Here is a 24,189-nt window from a genome sequence, read left to right as displayed (position 1 = left end):
AAGACCAATATGTATTTATGATAAATCACCCTCTCCCTTCTTCACTCCTCTCCCACCTGTTTTCTCTCTCTTCAGATCAGATGTTTTCTATTTATGTGTGAATATGGTAGAAAATGGTCTCATACCAGCCCTGGCTCTACATGGTCCCAAACCATCTAACCAGAGAACCTGAGCCTCTGGTTCCAATTCCAAATCCCTGAAGAACATTAATATTAATATTAATCAGCTCTAGCCAGAGAGGCATAATCATATTATAAATGCAAACATGGAAGCTGGGCCTACTCTTTTAGAAGGTAATGAGTAATTCAGAAAGGACACATTGGCTGTGCAGACCTACCATGAGGAGTTGAGGACAGCATTTTCTATTCTCCTCACGAAGTTCTTTCTTTTTCTATTTCCATTCTATATTCTCTCCCCTTCCCCAACCTCACCATTGTCTAATTCACTATGAACCAAGTGGGTGCTGGAACGATAGATGCCGGGCCCCCTGGGACACCACTCAGCTTTTCTATGTCATGCCACCCCACAATGATGTTCCCCTCAGCCACTCAGTGGCAGAGGCCAAAGGCTCAGGAGGGACACACAGTGCCCCTCTAGGTCAGGAATGTGCAAGAACAGGTGCGACAAAATAGCCCACAAGATGCTCTTCCTAAACTAAGGTCCTTTTTTTTTTTTTTCCCAGAAGAGCAAGTTTCCCCAGAAGGCATGTTTACGTCTGCAATGCAAATATCTGCTGGGTTGTGGTACTCTTAGCAGCTGGACTGACTGAGTTGTAGGTGTGGCTGAGCAGGGACATCTTTTGGACATTCACGATGCCCTCTTTGGCAACCGAGTTGGAATTCTGAGATGTTTACATGGGGCTGATAATCTTGTAGGTCTTTCATCAGGGCTCAGAGAAGGTGAGAGAAGAGCAGAGCACACACACCAGAAGCACATCTCACAGTTCTCTGGCCCATTACCTCCAGACAGAAGCCCTGCTGGCCTCTCAAGCCAGTGGGTGCTCTTCCCCTGCCCAAATGGAGAATGCCGGGGCTGAAACACCAGAGCCTGCTGAGAGCAAGATGCAGGGGAACCGACTTCTAATGTCGCTTCCCCTGTTGCCAAACTGTGTGTCCTCAGGAAAGCGATTTTGTCTTACTGTGTCTCATTTTCCCCATCTGTAAATTGGGATAATAATACCCATCCTCTCTTTGACTGACCAAGTTAACCTAAGGAGGAGAGAAGAGAGTTGATTTCAAACACCCATTTCTCAAACTCTTTTTTTCTACTTGATCCTTTTTATTCAGTCATTGATGGGCCCACGCAGATCCTGGTTCGAGATGTCTCGGACACTGTGGCCTTCGTGGAGTGGACCCCACCTCGAGCCAAAGTCGATTTCATTCTCCTGAAGTATGGCTTGGTGGGCGGGGAAGGCGGGAAGACCACTTTCCGGCTACAGCCTCCCCTGAGCCAATATTCAGTGCAGGCCCTGCGGCCCGGCTCCCGCTACGAGGTGTGGGTCAGCGCCGTCCGCGGGACCAATGAGAGCCAGTCCACGACCACCCAGTTCACAACAGGTAGGCAGGGGTGGTGGGGGGCACCAGGGGGAGAGAGGGTTGAGCCAGTGGGTGCCATGTCACATCAAGAGGGGTGTCGAGGAACTGAGGGTTGCTGGAGTGGTGGGTGGGGTGGGAGGGATGGGGTGAGGGTGACAGACACTGGGGAAGGTATGTGCTCTGGTAAGCGCTGTGAATTGCGCAAGACTGGTGAATCTCAGATCTGTACCTCTGAAACAAATAATGCAATATATGTTAAGAAAAAAAAAAGAAGAAGGTAGCAGGAGGGGAAGAATGAAGGGGGGGAAATCGGAGGGGTAGACGAACCATGAGAGAGGATGGACTCTGAAAAACAAACAGGGTTCTAGAGGGGAGGGGGGTGGGAGGATGGGTTAGCCTGGTGATGGGTATTGAGGAGGGCACGTTCTGCATGGAGCACTGGGTGTAACGCACAAACAATCATGGAACACTACATCTAAAACTAATGATGTAATGTATGGGGATTAACATAACAATTAAAAAATATAAAAAAATAAAAATAAAAAATAAAAGAGGGGTGTCGAGGGGGCACAGGTGACATTGCTTGGATGCCCACCTTATCACAGACCCAAGTTATAGGACTTGGTGCCCATCCTGCCTCTGCTACCAGCCAGATCTGTCACCTGATCTAAGGCTCTTCTCCACAGCTCTCAGGTGTCTCCTTGGTAAAATTAAAAGTTCGTCTTGAAGGCATTTACACGTCCATATTGCCAGCCCAAGTGGCAATTTTGTGAGAGTTCAGGAAAGGTGCTCTCCCTCGAGGTGCTTTACTGCTATTTGCTGGCACTTGTAATAATTCTATAAATTCATAATGATTACACAGCATGGTGGCGCCCCAAGGAGTTGTGCGAGGCCCACATTGTGCGGCTGGCAGCAGGCCTTCTGCCTGAGACTCTGTGACTCACTCTGCCCTTTGCAAACACTAGCAAGAAGGCTCATGGGAGGCCTGCTCCCACAGACGGTAGGCAGGATAAGTCCCACCTGCCTCACTGTGATGACCACTCATCCCCCTTCCCAAGGCTGTTAGAACTTGGAAAGAGCTTCCCCCACAGTCAAGAAAGGCCGGACCTCACGGTGACCTGCTCCCTGACTTTCTCGGAGCCTGTCAGGCTGGCCAGATGGGGGCACCATCCCAACACAGGCTTCCCAGCACTCTCACTGGGTCAACAGGGGCTGGAATCAGATAGTGAGTCTCCACCTGACCCAGATTCTCAGTCTTGGTTTCTCTACCCTGGAGAGGTCACACAGCAAGGAATGTCTCTGCCAACTCCAAGTTGTGCAGAGATCAAGGGAAACTGCTAGCATCTGTAGGATCTGAGAACCAGCATCTTCTGAGGGGGTAAAGTAGGAGAATCGTTAATTCAAGCATCCTACTTGTGGTGTGGCCCAAGAGCTGTTACGGGATGGGATAAACCAGCTGAGGGGCTGAGGGGTGGTTCCATCAACAGCACCATTATCTTCCACCTGTGTTTAAAATCAATGGACAAAGAAGGCAAAGAATAAGACAGATGGAAGCCAAAATATCCCCTGGATTGGAGCCTGTAGCTTAGTGTTAGTGCCAGATGGGCTTGCAAGGTGATGGCCCCTGTGGATATGGGCCAGTCTTGCCATGCAGCAGAAGTTAGGGGACTACTCAGGTTAGGATTTACACCATGGAGGAACACACAGAGGCCTGATGCCTGGGGAGAGCTGGCTCCCATGAGAGAGGGGAACAGAAGAGCAGAACTAAGTGCCTAGGTCCTGCTACAAAACTCACCACTGAGGGAAGTCCACCTTCCACAGTGTAAGGAAAAGGCCAGAGTCTTATAATGGGGCTCCCTCTGCACAGAAAGACAAATCGAGAGTGGAAAAAGCTTCCCTGCTAAAAGGCAGCAAGTCTGGACCCTGACGGCAGGGTTTGATTTGAAGAGAGAGGTTCTCTCCCAGGTCCTGTGCCAGACGCCACCCTACCCAGGGGATCGCGGGTCAGATTGTTTACTGAACACATCTTATGATCACCAGTGACTGACTATGCATCTGAAGAAAAAAAAAAAAAGGAACTAAATTCTGCCCATTTCTCTTTCCTTCTTCTCCTCCACTTAATCCACATTGCTCGGGGCTGAGCATGACCTGACACGATGTCCCTTTGTGGAGAGTTCAGGTCAGCCATTCCCCCCGCCACCCCTCACACCCTGCAACACCACCCAACTCACTCAGGTGGTGGGATCTCCTGGGGACCACAAGTCCTGCATTTTGTTCTGAATTTCAAGACAGTTTTTGTTTGAAAAGAGGTTTCTTTGTGCTTTGCTCAGATAAGGAGTTTGAAGAGGCAGAAAAGGAGAAGAGCGCTCTCGTGCAGCATGATGAAAGGCAAATTCTTGATGTTTAGGTCGACAAGATGGAAGCAGGATTGGCTGGTGGCCCAGGAAAATTCCAATCAAGACAATTACATTCTGCCTCCTCCGAGCTCCCCCTGAGTTTCAGCTCACTGCTGAGTGATTCTGTTTCCGGTAGCCTGGCAGATCGGCAGCTGTTAGGAGGCTGCCTCCTGGTCCGCACCTCCAACCTGCTCCCCTCTGCTCAGCGGGGGAGGGGCGCGGGGGCGGGGAGACGCCAGGAGCTTTGCAGAGGAGCTGGTGGGGGGGGGGGCTGCCAGCCGAATGAGGGTGGAGGGGCCCGGACCCTCGCGGTAGGGCCCTCAGTCATTTCAGAACTCCACTTAAATTCAAATTAGCCAAAGTGCTTTTCCAGGTGATGTCTTCGACACTAGGAGCGCACTCATTGCCCTGGCAATTAAAGCAGAGATTTGTTCCCTGCATGGTGAGTGGGATATTTACCTGGGTCTTGGAGCTGCTCCCAAAAAGGAAAGCACCCTGATGGGAGCACAGTGGTGAGACAGGCCGGCAGTTAGAGAGAAGCCAGCCCAAGGAACCCGGGAGGTCAATCTCGAAAACCTCCCTTCCCTCGGGTGGCTCTGACTTCAGTAACCTTCATGAAGGCAGTCCTGGGACTCTTCTCTCCATTGGAGGCCTTCTCTCTGAGCACATCCCTCAGGGCACCAAACTTGGCCTCCGGAGCATTCGGCCAAAGCAGAGGCTCCTGCTCTAACCTGAATGCCCCAGACCTCTCTCGAATGCTGTTATGAGTTGAAATGTGTCCCCTAAAAAAATGCTGGAGTCTTAACCCTCAGTCCCTGTAGATATGACCTTATTTGGAAACAAGGTCTTTGCAGATGACCAAATTAAAGAGGTCATTAGGGTGGGCCCTAATTCAAAATGACTGTGTGTCCTTATAACAAGGGGAAATTCGGACACAGAGGCAGGTACACAGGGAGAACGCCATGTGAAGATAAAAAGCAGAGATTGGGGTGCTTCTTCTATAAGCCAAGGAGTGCCTAAGATTGCCAGTGAACCACCACCTCGCCCCAGGCATCCTCATAGCCCCCCCAGCCAAAATATTGAACGAGACTTTTCTAAAGTCTTTGAGGTGGCAGACAAGACCGAAAACTGACAATTTTCATCAAGGCACTTCGCATGTGCGTACTGAACACCCAGCAGGTGCCAAGCACTGTTCTAGGCACTGAGGCTCCAGAATAAACAAGATAGACAAGAGTCTAGTCCCTGTGAGTTACATTCCAGTGGGAGAAGAAGCAAAGAAACACACAGGATCCTTCCATCCTGAGCGCTATGCTCAGAAGTGAAAGGGATGCTGGGGAGGAAACGCCGCATGGGATTGAATCATTCGGAAACACCTCACTGAGGAAGTGAAGTTTTAACCAACACCTAAGTGACCTAAGCCATGTGAGGATCCAGGGAAGAGCCTGCCAGCAAAAGCAGCAGCCAGTGCAAAGGCCCTGAGGTGGGAGTAAGTTTGATGTGTTTCAGGAGTAGAAAAAAGGCAGTACAACTGGAGCACAGTGAATTAGGGTAGAAGTCTTGTGAGACAATGTCTGAGAAGCAGAGAGCCGTGCAGGGGACGATCGGGAGTTTATAATAGAAAGCAACAGGCATGGGGCGCCTGGGTGGCTCAGTTGGTTAAGCGACTGCCTTCGGCTCAGGTCATGATCCTGGAGTCCCGGGATCGAGTCCTGCATCGGGCTCCCTGCTCGGCGGGGGGTCTGCTTCTCCTTCTGACCCTCTTCCCTCTCGTGCTCTCTGTCTCTCATTCTCTCTCTCTCAAATAAATAAATAAAATCTTTAAAAAAAAAAAAAAAGAAAGCAACAGGCAAATTTTAAGCAGGAGAAATGCTTGGTCTAATTTATGTTTTGGAGACTAGATGTGGCTATTACCAGAATCCACAGCCCCAAGCGCCTCCACAGGGCCCCCCTGGACATCGGTCTTTGTCTTCCCCTGGCTTGCTGACGAGTTACAGAGACCAGACCAGCTCCTATCTACAGGGAGGGGTGACCTTGAGTCATCCCTCCTAGAGGTCAGGCTTCAAGACCCAGGGGAGGGGCCTGAGTGGCTTAGTGAAACATTAGACTCTTGATTTCGGCCCGGTCATGATCTCAGGGTCCTGGGATCAAGCCCCACGTCAGGCTCCATGCTCAGTGGGGAGTCTGCTTGAGGAATCTTTCTCCCTCTGCCTCTGCCCCCCCCACCCCCCACTGCTCCTGCTCTCTTTCTAAAATAAATAAATCTTTAAAAAAGAGAGAGAGAGAGACCCAGGGGAGCAAACCATTTCACTCCACCCCATTCCTAAGACCTCTCCCTGTTGCCAGGTGGACTGGGGAGACCTCAGGCCCTGAGGCTGTGACCCAGCCTGTCCGAAAGATGTCACTGGAGGCTCTTGGTGTAACCATGAGAAAGAATTCAAGGACAGACACAACACAGCAATGAGCAGTACAAGCAGGAAAGTTGATTAAAGCAAAAGTACACTCTGGAGACTTGAGAGCAGGCAAGCTTGAGGGAGAGCCGTGTCCACTGGGGTTTGGGTCTCCATGTTTTATTGACAGTTGTTAACAAGGAAGTGGAATATTCATTACTGGGGGCAGGGATTTCTTGGAAGCAGGGTGGTTTCCTGTCACAGCACCCTTAGGGAGGAGATTTAGTAATGTAGTCTAATAAAGGAATAATGTGAACTTTGGCCTACTTTGTCAGCCATCTTGGGCCTGTCTGGTTTGATCCAGTTTCTTGTGGTTTTGTTCTCCGGTGCTGCCAGGTCAGGTCAGACTTCTCACTTTCATGTAATTGGTCATGACTTCCCCTTTGCTGGCCTCCAGGGATCCTGTAAGAACCTAACTAACTGCTTACTCTAACATTTCCAAGCCCTCATTCCCAGCATTGACCTCTTTTGGCATCATGGACCTGGAAAGTGTCTGGTCCCTTCAGAGACAACACTGGCCCCTATCCACAGTGCACAGGTCCTAAGGCCAAAAAACTCTAGAAAACAAAAACCATAGTTTCCAAAGTCTGGAATTTTTAGCTGTGAAGAGCAGTAGGTGGGTACAAGAGTCAACCTAAACGCTAACCCTAACTTCTTTTTTACTCTAATTCCATTCAGGCCACACACCCCACACCGGGTCAGGTACCTTATCCCAGCCTCTGCTCCTGCATGAGATTGAGCGGCATAGGGTCCAGCTCAAGCCCATTCTTCCCACCTGCCCCTGTATCCAAGCTCCTCTCTCCATTTGACTCCTCTCTCCATCCACACAGCATGTCCAGAAAGCACAGAATCGGCACGCTAAATCCACACTGAGTAAAGAAACATTTGTCAGAAAAATAAGCTGCAGAGACATAAATCTGCTAAAAGATTCACCTAATTTGCATCACTAAACAGAACACTTCTCACTCTGAAGCAGTTGCACTCAGATTGATTCACAGTGTTCCCATCTTCCCCAAGAACAATTGGTGTATACTTGCCTGGCATTTGCAAATTAGAAGTCTCCTGGAGGTTTTCTCAGAACAAATGGCTGGTCCCCGTCAAAGTTAAATTCAAGTCCCAAAGACAAAACTTATTAAAAACTCTTTAAGTAGCAGTTTTTCATGGCTGCATCTTCTTCCCCTGCGAGTTATTTGTGTTGTTTCTGCCAAAAGAAGCCTGAGGATATGACCAGTCCAGGGAGAGAGAATCAGCCCCTCTGGATCATGGGAGAGACCTCGTGCTGGTGGTCTCTCCTTTGCACAGGAATCTCTGGAGCTTCAGAGAGCAAGCATTAGGGGGTGCCATGTTGTTGGAACTCAGGATGAGCTTCAGAAGCAACAGGGAGTCCTCCCAAGGCTGGGCCTCTGTTTATGCACCAGGCATCACGCCACACACTTCACATGCATTGTCCTATCTGTACAATAACCTGAAATGTCACTATTACTAAGCCATTTTACAGATGTGGCCATCAAGGCCCAGTGACACCTCACTTGACCAAAAACTTGATCATGGTCCCATTACAATAAGAGACAGAGCTAGGGCTCAGCCTGAGACCCGATTCCAAAGCCCATATTCTTCCCACTACATCACATCCCCTATGTGTTTACTTAATTTCCTACAAACCTTGCCACAGTGTCTATGCAGGTAAATCCAGGGGAAGACAGCTGATACTTCAGAATCTTGCAATCAACTGTCTTCTTTTAGCCTGGTGGCCAAATTTGATATTACCGTATTCCACCATAATCACTTAGAAGCTATCTCTGATTTTTTTTCTTGCTGGGGTTTCCCTTACTTAGTTTCAAGCTTACGATAACTGGCTCATTTTTAAATTTCTGGGATACCCCCACATCCATTCAGGAAATATTCTAGAACATTCCCTGAATGGAAATGGAGCAAGTGTAAAGCGTGTTGATAACTAACTCCCACGAAAAAGTCTCCAAACCACCAATGGATCTGGCAGAGCAAAAGCTCAAGGGCAGCCCTGGGGTTCAGTCAAAACAGGAGGCAGAGGGTCAGGAGATGTGGGCTCTCAACCCAAAGCTTGTTAAACTTCAAGGCACACGACAAATGCACATTATCCCATGTGATTTTGGTGATGACTAACTCTTTTTAGAGATTGACGCCCCCAAGAACCTGCGGGTGGGCTCGTACACAGCAACCAGCCTTGACCTTGAGTGGGACAACAGCGAAGCAGAGGTCCAGGAGTACAAGGTTGTGTATAGCACCCTGGCGGGTGAGCAGTACCACGAGCTGCTGGTCCCCAAGAGCATCGGTCCAACCACCAGAGCCACCCTCACAGGTGAGTACACCCTGGCTCCAGGGGCATGTCGGCTCCCGAGTCCACATTCTCACAGCTCTCTCCCCAGTCCACCCAACCCCCATCCAGCCATCGCCAGATCCCACTCATTCAATCTCTCAAGTACCTGTCACATGTCTACTGCTCTCCATTGTCTGCTGTCACCTGGCCTAAACTACTACTAAGTCTCATCTTCACCACTGCAAAAAGCCTCCCAATATTCTCTCCTAACCCCCACAATGTCCTCTTCACACCCTCAGTGATCTCTTCAATGATGCTGTCCCATTCTGCACACATTGCAGGGATTTCCCATTGCTCCTGAGATAACCCCCAACCCTAGTGCGGCTGCATCCCCTGGTCTCCCCTCCCTCCCGCATCCCCTGGTGCTCCCCCTGCTCCGGGACCACAGGTCTGCATCGGACAGTTCCTCAAACACCTTTTCCCTGCTGTCATGGGGCTTGGCGCACGCCGTTCCTGCTGCCTGTCGGGCTATCCAACCACCCCCTTCACTGAGTTATGCCTGCTTCCCTGGTTCACTTGTCACTTCCTGGGGAGCCTGTGCAGTCCCCAGGTGAGGTCAGGTCATCCTGTCCTGCTGCCTCATCTCTCTGGTGACCACTGTCCTCACAGCGCCACTCAAGTTATCACTGTACGCTTGTGGGTATGATTATTCCATTGTCAGTGTCCACCCTAGATCTAAAGCTCTGTGAATGGGACCATATTTAGTTTTGCTCATTATTGTCTCCCCAGTGTCCAGAGAAGTGTTTAACACTAAGTCCTAGATAAGTGATGGATGGATGGATGGATGGTTGGAGGGATGGATGAAAGAAAGTGCAAACATTCACTATGGGGGCATAGACTACAAGATAGGGTGAGAACTTGCTCATGCCTATACACCCATAAAGAGTTTGAGTTTATTCTGGAGGGCAATGGGGAGTCATTGAGGGATTTTAAGGAAGGTGATATAATGATCCATGTATGCAGCTGCTGCGTGGAGAGCGGGGGGAGCGGGGCAAGGTCACGGGCAGAGATAGGTCAGGTGGCTCTGCTGGAATCAAAGAGTGAGTGGTGATGCACAGACGAAGTCAAGACCTTAGGTCACCATGCCACATGGCTGGGGAGCACTCTCTGTCACCATGCGGATGTGGGCCCCAGCCAATGCTCCTCCCCGGCCCTTAGAACACACGCCCATCCAGGAAAACCTGCCTGCTGGACTTCACTGAAATGTGGGTCATGGTTTCCAGGTGAAGGAGACAGTGCAAAGCAGCTGCCCAGGGGCCGCGAGTGTGCTCACAGAGACACTGTTTAACTTGTGTCTTGGCTTCCTGCAAAAGCATTTACCATCTTAGTGGACGAGAGACACATAGCACAGAGTGCACACAGTAAACAAGGGCAGTATCATCAAAGTTGCTTTCCTCCCAGATCGCCTTGCAAAATGAGGCCAGTTAAAGTAATATAATAAATGCTTTTTCCAGACAGATGCACTCCTAGAAGCCCAGCAAGGAGATGGAAAGATATGCTGACCAAGCAGGTTAATGGGGGTGAATTAAACATAGCAGGAACACACCAGCTGGCGTAAAGCCCTCTACAGAGAGATGGAGACATTCACAAAGATTAAGCTAAACAACAACAACAAAAAATTGAAATGATGCAGGAGGGAACTGAGTCTAAGTGCAACCCATCCCCACCTAGAGCCGTAGGCTGATTTGGCAATTAGCAATTTACAAAAATGATGGCTAGTTGTTCAGAGGGAGGATATGCCATAAAATCATGAGTGGTATAGAGAAGAATCCAGACACATCCTCGTTATTATTTCCCACGGCTGGCAAAGAAGATTCTACTTTCATTCATCATCTGCCTTATTCCAGGCACCCTAACGTAATCTTCACAATAACCTCATGACAGATGTTACCATTCCCATTTTATGGATGAGGAAATCGAGGCTCAGAGAGTTTGGAAACTTGCCCAAGCTCACAAAGCCAGCAAGGGGCACAGCTGTGGCTCAAAGGCAGCTCTTTGGAGACTTGCCAAAAGCCTCCCATTGCATGGCTGCTGGTACTAAAGAACTGAAATGCAAAGGACAGTCAAGACATAAATGCTGTAGACTTACACGGAATGGAAAAATTATTACTGAGGAGTGGGCTTAACTAGGTCAATTTTTTGGTCAGAGTCAGGCTTGTGAAATAAAACTATAAATATATATTACACATAATTATCCTGGGGAGCTCACTGCTGGGGAGATTTATAAAGGCAAATAGCTTTATGTGATTTAAGAAGGAATTATAGGCAAGTAAGGAAATCAAGTGTGTTTGTACTTGCTGAGATGTGAATTACAAGGGTTCTTGGCTCTCTTGCTGTGGTGTCTGGGGGAAGAGAAGAACCGACCATGCAGGAGGGAAGGCAAAAGGAGGGAGACGTTTGATCCCAGCTCTAGATAACTTGTGTTCTTTCCCTCACTCCCCAACTTGCACCCTAAAGAGGAGAGTTTTTCAGCCTCCGAGGCCTGTGTTGTGTTATGTGTTTTTTTTTTTTTCTGGCTCCAAAGAAGTCATTTGTTTGCATGTATAAAGCAAGGCCCTGGCCACCGGGTGGGAAGGGCATTTCAGGCTCACCTGTAGCACTTCGTCCCTGGCCAGAAAGAGAATGTAGAAACCTCCCAGTCTCCCCATCTGAACCTTTCCTATCTCCCAGTCAAGAACAACTGGGGAACCCACAGATACAGAGAACAGATTGGGGGTTGTCAGGGGTAGGGGATGGGGGGGAGGTGGGCAAAGTGGGTGAAGGCGGTCAGAGGCACAAACTTCCAGTTATTAAATAAGTCATGGGGATGTAGTGTACAGCGTGGAGACCAGTTAATACTCGACTGTGTATATGAAAACTGCTAAGAAAGTAAATCTTAAAAATTCCCATCAAAAGAAAATATTAGAACTCTATGTGGTGATGGATGTTAACTAGACTTATTTTGGTGACCATTTCATATACTAATATTGAATTGTTATGTTGTACACCTGAGACTAATGTTTTATGTCTATTTTTATCTCAGTGTTTTTAAAAAGAGAAAGAAAAATAATAGTAACTGAGACTCCTAGCATAGGGTCCCTTTGTGTCTTGCCTGTTTTATTTGAATGCTTTGTTCTGTGGAACTTGTTAAGAGCCAGGACTTTGACCCTGCATCCAGGCACAGCCACTTCCTGTGTGATTTGGGATAACCAACTTAACCTTTCTTTTTTTTTTTTTTAAAGATTTTATTTATTTATTTGAGAGAGAGAGAATGAGAGAGAGAGCACATGAGAGGGGGGAGGGTCAGAGGGAGAAGCAGACTCCCCGCTGAGCAGGGAGCCCGATGCGGGACTCGATCCCGGGACTCCAGGATCATGACCCGAGCCGAAGGCAGTCGCTCAACCAACTGAGCCACCCAGGCGCCCCCAACTTAACCTTTCTAAGCCTCTGTTTTGTCTTCTGTAAAATGGGAATAATACCACTGAGCTCATAGTGTCATCATGAGGCTGATGAGGCTTTAATGAGATCATGTGTTTAACAAGAGTAAAGTAGTGCTTCTCACATAGCAAGCTCCATATGTGGCTGATGATGGTGATGATAAGGAGGAGGAAGAGGAAGAGGAGGAGGAGGAGGTCTGTGAACTAATGGCTGGGTTAGGACTTCCTGTAATGGGTGTGGCACAGAGCAGGGAATGTGCCTCTCACAGGGGGGTGTGGGCACCAGCAGCAAGGCATCACGGGGAGGGGGTTTACCCTCTCCCCCCCAGATCTTCCCAATCAGAGCCTGCATTCTAGAAGACCCCCGGGGGATTTAGATGCCCATTAGTGGGTGAGAAGTGCTCATTCAGAGCATGGCTTCTGAAGTTGCCCACTCGGGTTTGACACCAACTTGGGATATGTGCGTTTGAGGCAAATTTCTTCAACGTCCCATGCTCCCATTTCCTGGTCCAAAGGACATGGTGTCTTTCTCCCAGGGTTGTTGGGAGGATGAAATGAAGTCACACATATCTGCATATACCAGCACTGCATGGAGACTGGTTCCTGGAGAACATCCGACAGCCATTTGACCGTCTCTGGTTTCGAATCCCCACTAAGCTCAGACTGGATGCTCGGCAACCTGGCCTCTGCCCAGGACAAGTTCACACTCCCATTCCTGTCTCGGCTGGCTCTAAGCCCCGCCGTCCTGTGGCGTCTGTACTTGCTGCTCCCCGAAGAAGCCCTCATCTTCACAGCCACCGTTTCCCCTCCGCCGTGGGCCTCCAGCCCTCGCAGACTCTCTGCGCCTCTGAGTCAGGCAGAGGGCTCGCAGCACGCAGCCCCCGGCAGGGCGTACCCCCCTCACATCCCTCCTCCTGGGCAGCACAGAGGACAGGCTAAGGCACAAAATGCCAAGCATTTCTCTTCCATTATTCTCTCCAGTCAATGCCCAGAGAATTCCCTCGGGAGTATGAATTTGGTTCTGAACCACAGACTCAGTGTCTGCAATGATTTTTTTTCCTCTGCTCCAGTGGCTTCTGTGTCCTTAATGATAACTTTTTTAGGCTCAGCCTCTCCCCTGGGATGATGTGTGCTCGGCCTGTGTACCAGACCTGGAGTCCCAGAGGGGTCCTGAGTGTTAGATATTTTATGGGCGCATCAAGGGATCTTGAGGTTCGAACGGGTAGCACTTAACCAGGGACGGGCACCACGACTGTTTTCTGGGTAGCAGTGGAAAATAACACATCCTGTAGAAAACTCTGAGTGGAAGGGGGGGAGATGTGGGGGACACTGAGGAAAGAAGGAGATTCTCATTTCTTGACTGGAATTTGGTCAAAAAGCCCTGCCTCGGACCCATGCAAATGAGAAACACTGCTCTGTGTCTGAGGTGACCCCTCTCTATCTGTCCTCAGAAAGGCCTGCAGCTGGAGTGCTTTGCCAAGAGGGAAAATGGGCTTGTCCTCAGCTATCTCCACGTTCTTGCCTGGTGCCCCCCCATGAACGGGTGCCCACACTTGAGGAGCCCTGTGACCAAGAGCAAGGTCAAAGGAGCTGGTCCCCATGAGTATGTGAGCATGGGCTCTAACCCAGCCCCCCAGAGCCAGTTCATCACAGCCCTGAGCAACCCCCTGGGGTGTCCGCCTATGAGCCTCCTGACGGCACTTCCCACCCAGCTGCCCCTCTCCGCCTCGTGACTAACTCCATCCCCAGGCCACAGGCTGCCAATCAGATAAATCATCCACCAGGCTTAGGAAACCCTTGAAGATTCCCACAGACATCACAGTACAACACAGGATTGCAAGAAAACAAAGACCCACAGCCAGACACACATGACACTCACACACACAGGCACACATTCACACATACGCACAGGGCTGACACTGCAAGTCGGGCACGTGAGGGATCACTTTCAAGGCCACTGATTTTGCCGGGGACTTGGAACAGAAGCCTCTGCCCAAACCCACATTTTCTCCTGGGGCTTAAATGAGGATCTAGGGGTGAGAAGGTGGGTTCCTCCAGGTGCAAAGGTAGATGAGCTTGTCCACAGGAGAATTTTCCATGAAGAAATCTGAGCCTCCCAGGGAAGTCCAGCTGGCAAACCAGTGCTGACCAAGGCACTTGATGTTCACTTCACCCTGTCTGCACTCCCTGATGTGCCAGGGCACAAACACCAGACCAAGTGCCAGACCTTCAACTCCCTGAGGCTCTTCTGAGGAGGAGTAGGAGGAGTCTGGCAATGGGCCTGTGGCCCTGGCCAGACTGTGCTCAGCCTCCTTCAGGTGAAGTCACAGCGACCCCAAGTGGCCACTCTGGTAAGGCGCCCTCTGAACAAGGTGCCACCTTTCAGGGGCCAGAAAGTGGAGAGTGGGCCGCAGAGACCCAAGAAGAGAGAAGAGAAAGGGCAGAAGCCTCCACATCCCTCCTCCTCACAGAGCTGGCGCATAGGGCGTCTGTCCCCTTATTTGTGTTAAAGGACTGGGGCCAGGGAACCAGGAGAAAACCAGGTGGGAATTTTTCATCTCCAGCTTTGGCTTCTTCAGCAGAAAGTGCTTGTTTACAATGAAGACCCAGAGATGGCATGTTCCTGTAGGACAGGAGGTGATGAGCCATGTTTCTCATTAATCTCATTCGCAACAAGAGACTTGTATTGAAGAATGTTCCTTAGTATTATTATTATTATTTTAATATAGGTTTGTGGGGCCAGTCCTTAAAGACAGCACACTCAAAAAGCAGGTAGATGGCCTCCAAAGCCTGATTCATTCAGGTAACCCTGGAGAAGCATCTACCATCACCTAGAAAAATAAGGATGGGGAGCCTGGGAGCTTAGACCCCCATTATATTAAAAAGTAGATTGTTGCCCATCTGGTGTGATTTCAGGGGTTCTCAGAAGATCTTCTGTTGTCTCCAAATATTTCCCATCTATGTGCCAAAATTCTACTGCTGGAACTTCTGCTATCAGGGGCCCTACATTAGCTCCCTGGTTTTCATGAATTATTTTACCAGATCCCCCTTTGCATCTATTATTCCTTCCGCCTGTAATGCCCTTTCTCTACCTAAATACCTCTGATCCTTCAAAACCCAGATGAGACATCCCCTCGTAAGTCTTCCCAATGGTCCCAGCACCCTGGCTACACTGCTTCCGTGCGTCATATATTCCTTTCACTATGCTACTCACTGAATTATATTAAAATAATCAAACCCCTTGACCCAAGACCTAAGAGTCTAGAGAGGAGACCGACATGAAAACTAAAGTAACAGTATAATAACATGATTGCTGTAAAAACTGAGAGATGGACTACAAACTCTTTGGGCACAGAGGGTCTTCAGGTTGCCCCTCCCTTTGAGAGCACGTGTCCTATAAATGCACCAACCCTCACCCCAGTTTGGAAGACTGGAGGTTCACAGTTCTCGGGAGACGAGCCCAGGGATTTGGAGATGGAAAGGTCCCTATTTCTATGGGTCCACTTGAACCCAACCAAGCCTGCAGATCCCAGGGGTCTTATTCATGTTTTTTTGCTGGCAAGAGGGAGCAATCTCAGCTGCTTGGGCCTGCTTTCCCCCACGACTTCCCTGCCAGCAGCAGGAAGCTAGAAGAATAAGTCTCCTAAACAGGGGGAAGTGAGTCATTCTACTGTCATCGCCCACGGTCCTTGCAGTGCAGGGAAGAATTTGCTCATTCCTGTTGTTCTTCAGCTCTAATTAATCTCTTCCTGCTCCCATGCCCCATCCTGCCCACCAGAGCATTCCATATCTTCTTCCCTCTACCTTTCCTAATCTTGGCTAGCTCTCAAGGTTCAACTCGAGTCATTTCTTTAGAAAGCTTCCCCTGGCCACTACCGCCCATGCTGATCTCATCCCTTTCCTTAGCTAGCAAGCCATGGTGTAGTGCCAAATTCCTCAAATTCCAATCTGCTACTCCACTCCCCTCCACTCCACGAGCCTGTAAGATTCTTAGGGACAGGGACAATGCTATGATAGTTCAGAAAAAAACAAAGGACTTGAGTTCCAAAGCCAGTTTTATTGTCTATTAGCCTCACGACCTCAGTCAAGGAATGGACTTCTCCGAGCCTCTGTTTGTTCATCAGTAATGCCCGCCCAGCAGAGCTGCAGGGGAATTAAACGAGATAATAGGTACAATCTCTAAGAAACTATAGCTAATATTAGGACTCTTGACCATCAGACACTCAAAAAAATTGCCTTCAATTTTTATCCCTCCTTTCTTCCCTCCCTTTCTTCCTCATTATTCTTCTACATTACCTACGGCATGCAGCTCAGTGCTTGGCATATTGTGGGTACTCAATAAATAATTTCCTCCTTCAGTACAGATTTCTTTTTATGTCATTAAGGGAAGGGTAAGGGTGATATCCATTCAGCTCACCCAGCACAAAGGAAGTCCTCAATAACGTTTGGTGAGTGAATGAACTGCGTGCTTTGGGAGTTCAGAGAAGAATGGGTGTGCCATGAAAGAGTTGAGAAAAGCATCAGCCTCCAAGCTGAACAAAGGAAGTTCTATAAGGCATGGAGAGTGGTGGTTTCCTATGGGATGAATTTTCTGAGCTATTATGAAGCAAGGCAACAGAGCCATTCATATGCCACCACTTTCAGAAGGTGGATGGAAAGATAAAGGGAGCATTGATGGAGAGCAATGGGGTCTTTAAAAAGTGAGAAGTCCCTAGGAGTCCACAGAATGCTGATGTATAAGTGTGCTGGATGTGCCTCCGATACATATTTTCTTTTCCAGCAGAACTATATTTTACCTGCTAGCAGAGAACAACAATTCACTTGTAGCACAGGAAGAAAGCTACAGAAAATCAAAGGGAAGTAGCAGGCAGGAACCCATAAACGAGTCCCACTTTCCCATCCCCTAGACAGAAAGCCTGGGACAAGAGTACTTGAAATTCTGCTCTGCCGTTTTCTGGGAAAAGAAGATTCCATTGTAAATTATTGAACATTTCATTTAAGCTTCATAAATAAGAAACCCAGATGAAAACATTACATGTTAGTCCGTTTGGCAACATATAATTTCTGTCTTATTCCCTCAATCTGTCACCCTTCATCTACGTCAGAGAATTTCTACTTCATTACAGGCAATTGAAGGTTTCAATCAGATGCCTAAAAAAAGTAGTTATGTCCCAAAGGTAATCTAATTTCTCCAACCAAGGATGTACCTGGGGCTCGCCGAACATATTGACAGAGATAAATGTGTGCTTGGAATGGCTCTGGGGGCGTTACAACCACCCACTCAATCTAGTGACAGGTACTCCACCCAGCCAGGGGGCCGGCTCCTCACTGACAGGCAGACTCCCTGAATCACTGGTTTCATCAGAGCCAAAGGGTAAGCCTCAGCAAACTGATGACAGGTGTGCCGAGGACCAGCTTGGACCTGCCTGGGGCACACAAAAAAGGACTCAAGATCTTGGAATAGTCTTCTGAGCAAGATAATAATGATACTGGCTACTATCAGGACGGGCCAGGCACTGTACTTCATTTCATCCTCATGATGACCCTCCGAGATACACACCATTGCTCTTCCCATTCTACAGAAACTAAAGCTCAAAGATATCAAGTATCAAAGTTAACACCAGTAGAAAGTGGCCGAGCCTGACTGTGAACGTAAGCACAGCAGACCTCAAAGTCTGTCAAACTTCAAACTTGACCTCCACTGGTGTTGACATTTTAGAGAAAGAAAGAAGGGTTGAGAAGTGGATGGAGCTGGTTTGAGAAAGAGAAAAGAGGGCTGGTTCTTGGTTCTAATGCACTCCTTCAAGAGAGCCTGGTCAGTAAGGCCTGGTGATTCTGCCATACTCAAGCATGGGGGGATTTATTGCATCGACTGTACTAAAGCTATACTGAGGAGGGGGGTACAGAACCCTCTGGCTATCATGCAGCATTCCCCTTCATTAAACCAAGCCATTCATTTGTGGGGCACAAGGTGGGGGAGTGCAGTCAGTCAAGCATCCGACTCTTGGTTTCAGCTCAGGTCGTGATCTCAAGGTCAGGGTTCTGAGATTGAGCCCCACGTCAGACTCTGTGCTCAGCAGGGAGTCTGCTTAAGATGCTCCCTCTCCCTCTCCTTCTGCCCCTCCCCACACACACTCTCTCTCTAAAATAAATAGATAAATCTTTAAAATATAAAAAGCCGTTTGTTAAGGAAAGTTTGCTCGATGCATTTCCTGTCAAAATCATTCCTATTACCTCAGGGATCCAGGGGAAGTCACAGCTGCTCAGGGAAAGCGATGACATTGGGGGCAGGGTGGAACATTCCATTCCCCCCAAAAGCCCTGAACCTTTGCCTTAGTTTCTTTTTATAATATGATGGTGTACTGGTTTGAATAGTGCCCCCCTCCAAATTCATGTCCAACTGGAACCTGTGAATGTGACCTTATTTGAAACAGGGTCTTTACAGATGAAATCAAATTAAAAAGAGGTCAAAACAGATTAAGGTGGGCCCTAAATGCAATGTGACCAGTGTCTTCATAAGATGGGGAGAAGACACAGACACACAGGGAGAATGCCATAGGTTACAGACTGAATGTGTCACCCCAAAATTCATATGTTGGAAACCTCATTCCCAATGTGATATTAGCTGATAGGGTCTTTGGGAGATGATTAAGTCATGAGCAAGCAACCCTCATGAATGGGATTGGTGCCCTTATAAAAGAGAGACCCCAGAGAGTTCTCTTGTTCTTTCCACTGTGTGGGAATACAGCAAGAAGATAGCCATCTATGAACCAGAAAGTGAGGTCTCACCCGATGTCAAATCTGTTGGTGCCTTGATCTTGGACTTCGCAGTCTCCAGAACTGTGGGAAATAAATGTGGTTTAAGCCACCCAGTCTATGGCCATTGGTGGCAGCAGCCTGAGCTGACTAAGACACCATGAGACAACAGAGGCAGAGCCTGGAGTGATGCAGCTACAAGTGAGGGAAGCCCAGGATGGCCGGTGACCACCAAAAGCTGGAAGAGGAAAGGAAAGATGCTCCCCCTTAGAGCCTCTGGAAGGATCCCTGCCCACCAACACCTTGATTTGGGCGCTCTAGACTCTAGAACTGGGGGAGAATAAATTTCTGTTGTTTTAAGCCACACTGTTGTCATCATTTGTCATGGCAGCCACAAAAAACTAATGCAGGTGGAGAAAAGACTCCCCATCCCACCTTCCTCAGGTTGTGGTGAGGGTCAAAGCACATTCAGGTATTTTGAAAAGAACATATGTTATATAAATGCAGAATAGCATGATCATCAAGCCAGGGCTCTTGTGGGCCCACACAGAGCCCCCCTCCCATAAATGCCTACCAGAAGCACTCAGACTCATCATGGGGGACCCCAAAGGTAATGATTTGATCTTGTATTTTTCTATAGTCCCACTTCTAGTAAACAAGGGCAAATTTGATGCTTGTTTGATGCTAGAATAATGGTCTCCAAAGATGTCCACGTTCTAATCCCAGGAACACATGACTCCGTCATCTTACATGGCAAAAAGGAATTTGGAGATGAGATTAAGTTAACCAGGTGGAGGGGCACCTGGGTGGCTCAGTCGTTAAGCGCCTGCCTTCGGCTCAGGTCATGATCCCAGGGTCCTGGGATCAAGCCCCGCATCAGGCTCCCTGCTCAGCAGGAGGCCCGCTTCTCCCTCTCCCACTCCCCCTGCTTGTGTTCCCTCTCTCGCTGTGTCTCTCTCTGTCAAATAAATAAAAATCTTAAAAAAAAAAAAAAAGTTAACCAGGTGGAGCCAATGTAAGAAGAAGGGCTCAGTTGTTAAGTGTCTGCCTTCGGCTCAGGTCATGATCCCAAAGTCTTGGGATTGAGTCCTGCCTTGGGCTTCTTACTCAGTGGGATCCTGCTTCTCCCTCTGCCTGTCGCTCCCCCGGCTTGTGCTCTTTCTGTCTCTCTCTCTGTGTCTGACAAATAAAATCTTAAAAAAAAAAAAAAAAGATGGATACAGGAAGATCACTCAGAGTAGAAGGTGGGGCAACGAACACAGAGGCTGGAGAGATAAACAGGCTTGAAAATGCTATGCTTTGGCTTTGAAGATGGATTAAGGAACCACAAGCCAAGGGATGCAGGAAGCCTCTAGAGGCTGGGAAAGGCAAAGAAATGATTTCTCCCCCAGAGCATCCAGAGGCTGCGACCCTGCTGAACCATTTAGACTTCAGACCTGCTGAATGCTGAACTGCACAATAATAGACTTATGTTGTTTTAAGCCACTAAATTGTGGTAATTTGTTACAGCAGCAATAGGAAATTAATATGCTGGTCAAGCCAGTTAGTCTGAAAATGAATGTGGGAGAGGGTAGGGAAACAGCCCCAATAATTACAGATATCCTGGGAGGCTCCCAGTGATTCTTTGTATTAAACCCCCAAAGGATTTCCCCAAAGAATCTTTTAGTTGGACAGTTTTTGCATCTTTTCCATCTGCCGCAGTCCCCAGAGGTCATCCTAAGATTGAGTCCATAACTTCAAATACCCTGGGATCTGAATTACCAACCTTGGTGGAGAGCCCACAGCCACAGGGCTTCTGCCTGCTCCTACATTAAAGGCCTGATAGCCTGTGCTCAGAAAGTCCATCCAGTGTTGCTCCCTAGAAGGGATCCTGGAGTCCCCATATCGTTTCAGTCCCTTAAAAGGTGCAGTTGATGTTCACACACAATGTTCAAGAAATGCTTTAAAGGCCCATGTCCACACAATCCTTCAATTCACAGCTTATACAAGGACTCCCTTCACCAGTTGTAGCCAACCTGAGACTTTAAGTAACACGGGGAGACCTTCCACAGGAGAGCACATTTCTGAAAGTCACCGACAAGGGCAGCCTCACTGCCTTCCCAAGGTCAGCAGCAAGGAGGAAGCTCTGCACTGAGCAATTCATCCTGTTGACTTGGTTTGGATTTCCTAAGTGGTGAAACTGGGATTTGGTACTAGGTAAAATTAGGAGGAGATTCAGGAAGGACTGAACATAAGATAAGAACAGGAATCTAAGCTCATTTGCCTCCCTCCTTTCTGCCTTCCCCACCACTGACACACACATGGAATAATGTTTGCTTCTGCATCTACTGACAGATCTGGTGCCTGGCACTGAGTATGGAGTTGGAATATCTGCTGTCATGAACTCACAGCAAAGTGTACCAGCCACCATGAATGCCAGGACTGGTGAGTAGGAGGATTGGTGCAGAAGAAGACCAGGATACTCTGTAGGCCTAAGAAGCCATGGAGGCTTATCCTGGCAAGGCTTGGTCAGAAGGCAATGCCCCTTAATGAACAGGTCCCTGGATGACAGTTATCAGCCTAGAAACAACGTCTACCTGTGGATCTCTGATCTCTGTGCCTAACCTCTGACATCAACATGCAGGATAGTCTCCCTCTCTTCCCCACAGATCTATGCACATCTTCCATGGTCTGAAGGGCTGCCTGCCCACAGAGGTGGAAAATTCCAAATCGGTTAGTGTCATAACAGGTCCTATTTCTTTCTAGACCACCCCAGAACAGGCAGAATGTGATGTCCCTCACCATGCATAACAGAAGCCCTCAGAAAGGCCGCAAGGATAAAGGTTTAGATTTGGAAACAACCCATTAAATCTAAGGACAATGGAAAAGTCCACCTGAGACCCTTGTTATTCTGGATCCAGCAGATTTGCTTCCAAATTCTGGGTAAATTTCAAAGTCACTCTAGTACCTTAGGTACAGGCAGCCTGGACTGAGCTGGGGATTTTGAACCAATCCCTGTCCCAAGGCTTGTTCTAGTATAGACAACCTCTCTAGAGAACCACAAGGACATGGGTCCCCAGGAGTTCTCAAACTTGTACACCCATGGCCAGGTCAGTCAAAATGGCCTTAGGAACAGGGATAGCTACTGTTGCCAGGGATGGCATATCCCTACTTAATGGTGGCTCCTATTTTACCCTGGTTGGCTTGCTGAAAAAGGCTGGGAGAAAAATGAGTATAGAGAGCTTGACAATCAGCAGCCAGCTTTGTCCCAGAGGTGGATGTATTCTAGTGGTGTTGGACCTACTAATGCCTTTATGCAAATTGTCCATCTTTATACCATGCCTTTGGCCATCTTTCAAGGGGAAGGTGCTTAAAAAAATGTGAGATAATTGTCAGCAATGACAAGCTAATCATCGTGGTCAGCAGGCCTGTTGAGGGCTTAGAAATCCACAGGGAGGTCCAATTCCAATAAATACTGGCCGATCTATGGAACTTGTGTAAAATAGGCCACTTATGTTGATCCACAGAACTTGACAGTCCCCGAGACCTTATGGTGACAGCCTCCTCGGAAACTTCCATCTCCCTCATCTGGACCAAGGCCAGCGGCCCCATTGATCACTACCGAATTACCTTTACCCCTTCCTCTGGGATCGCCTCAGAAGTCACTGTGCCCAAGGACAGGACCTCATACACACTGACAGATCTAGAGCCTGGAGCAGAGTACATCATTTCAATCACTGCTGAGAGGGGTCGGCAGCAAAGCTTCGAGTCCACCGTGGATGCCTTCACAGGTACCAGGATAGCAGAAATCCCAGATGGGTTCAGGGATTAATGGATCTTAGTACAAGAAGGTCATCTAGGCAACCCACTCTTTGAATACCCCATTTTGTTTAGAGAAGGAGGAATGTGGGTAGAGAAAGAAGAGATAGAGGAGAAATTAATAAATATATCAAGATGGAATGGTTGGAAATAAGGAGGAGGGATGAGCAAGGCTACTTACATGCCAGAAAATTTGTATCTGGTTTTCTACAGCCTGGACAAAGGGGTTGATTCTGTTCATCTTCCCCTGCCTGCACTAAATCAGTGGGCATTCAGAGGATCCATGCAATCATGTTAAATTTCTCCCAGGATAAAGATTTTAAATCCTGGGTGAGTATTATGAATAACTCACAGAGGTTTTACCCTGCTGAGGGCATTCATTTTTCAGTATGTGGCCTAGAGAAAAGAGAGTAGACAGGACTGGAGAGTGAGAAGGTGGAAGCTGTGAGTCAGCAAGTGAAGGTGTAGTCCTAGTTTACAAGGAAAACAGATTGTTTCAGTCAGTTGGCTCTTCTAGCCCAGGGTCCCACACCTCACATATGTTTCAGAACCATCATCTCCTCTGCTTTGCAGGCTTCCGCCCCATCTCCCATTTGCACTTTTCTCACGTGACCTCCTCCAGTGTAAACATAACCTGGAGTGACCCATCCCCTCCAGCAGACAGACTCATTCTGAACTACAGCCCTCGGGATAAAGAAGAAGAGATGACAGAGGTCTCCCTGGATGCTACCAAGAGGCATACTGTCCTGATGGGTCTGCAGCCGGCCACTGAGTACATTGTGAACCTGGTAGCAGTCCACGGCACGGTGACCTCTGAGCCCATCGTGGGCTCCATCACCACAGGTGAGGCTGGAGGACTTGACAGCAGGTGGTGAAGAGAGTTCCTACAGAGGTCTCTAATAAGTCAATGAAATTTACAAAGAGAAATCCCCAAGGAGTAGGGGACTGCCTCACTTGGCTAGTGAGGGTTGCACAAAATGTATAAGATGGGAAACTTCCTTTTGGAAGGTAGGATGGACTCAATGTCTTGAGGAGGCCAGGGTTTGAATGCATTGGTCCAGAGGTTCTGACACTACCAGCATGAAGAGAGCTGGCCTCCAAGAGGAAACCCAATCTCTTGACTGCTCAGTAGGGTCACTCATACAAATGATGCTTCCTCAAAATTATATGGGACCAGCATGCAACCGTGTGTGAACCTGAGACTCAGAAAATGGGGTTGATTTGCATGTTGTTTAGAAAACACAGGCACCCTAAGATGAACTGGATCATTCTTGTCTCATCATTCTCAAATACAATCCCAGATATAAGTGTGCATGTGGGTGAGGACATGTGTATTTCTCTGGTTTCCTACATACTAACAAGAACTTACAAACTGGACAAGTGGATGAAGCACTAGTTGGTTTCAACCCTGGGATCCCCCAGTAGTCAAAAAAATGAACTATCCAGTACAGATGAAATGTAATTTAAGAAAGTGGATTTGTTCTG

The 24,189-nt window shown here is 48.3% G+C and overlaps 1 protein-coding gene across 1 annotated transcript in view; it reads left to right on the top strand.

Annotated features, from left to right (window-relative positions):
* TNR (tenascin R) overlaps window positions 1-24,189 on the top strand; it is a 399,529-nt gene that overhangs the window by 330,749 nt on the left and 44,591 nt on the right. Inside the window, exons 8-12 of the mRNA XM_081824643.1 lie at window positions 1,287-1,556; window positions 8,531-8,716; window positions 21,241-21,330; window positions 22,413-22,676; window positions 23,278-23,547. Of these exons, the coding sequence (XP_081680769.1) occupies window positions 1,287-1,556; window positions 8,531-8,716; window positions 21,241-21,330; window positions 22,413-22,676; window positions 23,278-23,547 (1,080 nt within the window). The remainder of the gene's footprint in view (window positions 1-1,286; window positions 1,557-8,530; window positions 8,717-21,240; window positions 21,331-22,412; window positions 22,677-23,277; window positions 23,548-24,189) is intronic.

The sequence above is a fragment of the Leptonychotes weddellii genome, chromosome 6, assembly GCF_054177405.1.
Source record: "Leptonychotes weddellii isolate Sample4059 chromosome 6, ASM5417740v2, whole genome shotgun sequence".
In the NCBI taxonomy this organism is placed as follows: domain Eukaryota; kingdom Metazoa; phylum Chordata; class Mammalia; order Carnivora; family Phocidae; genus Leptonychotes; species Leptonychotes weddellii.
Note: the sequence above shows the minus strand (reverse complement) of the source record. Positions and strands in the feature narration are given on the sequence as shown.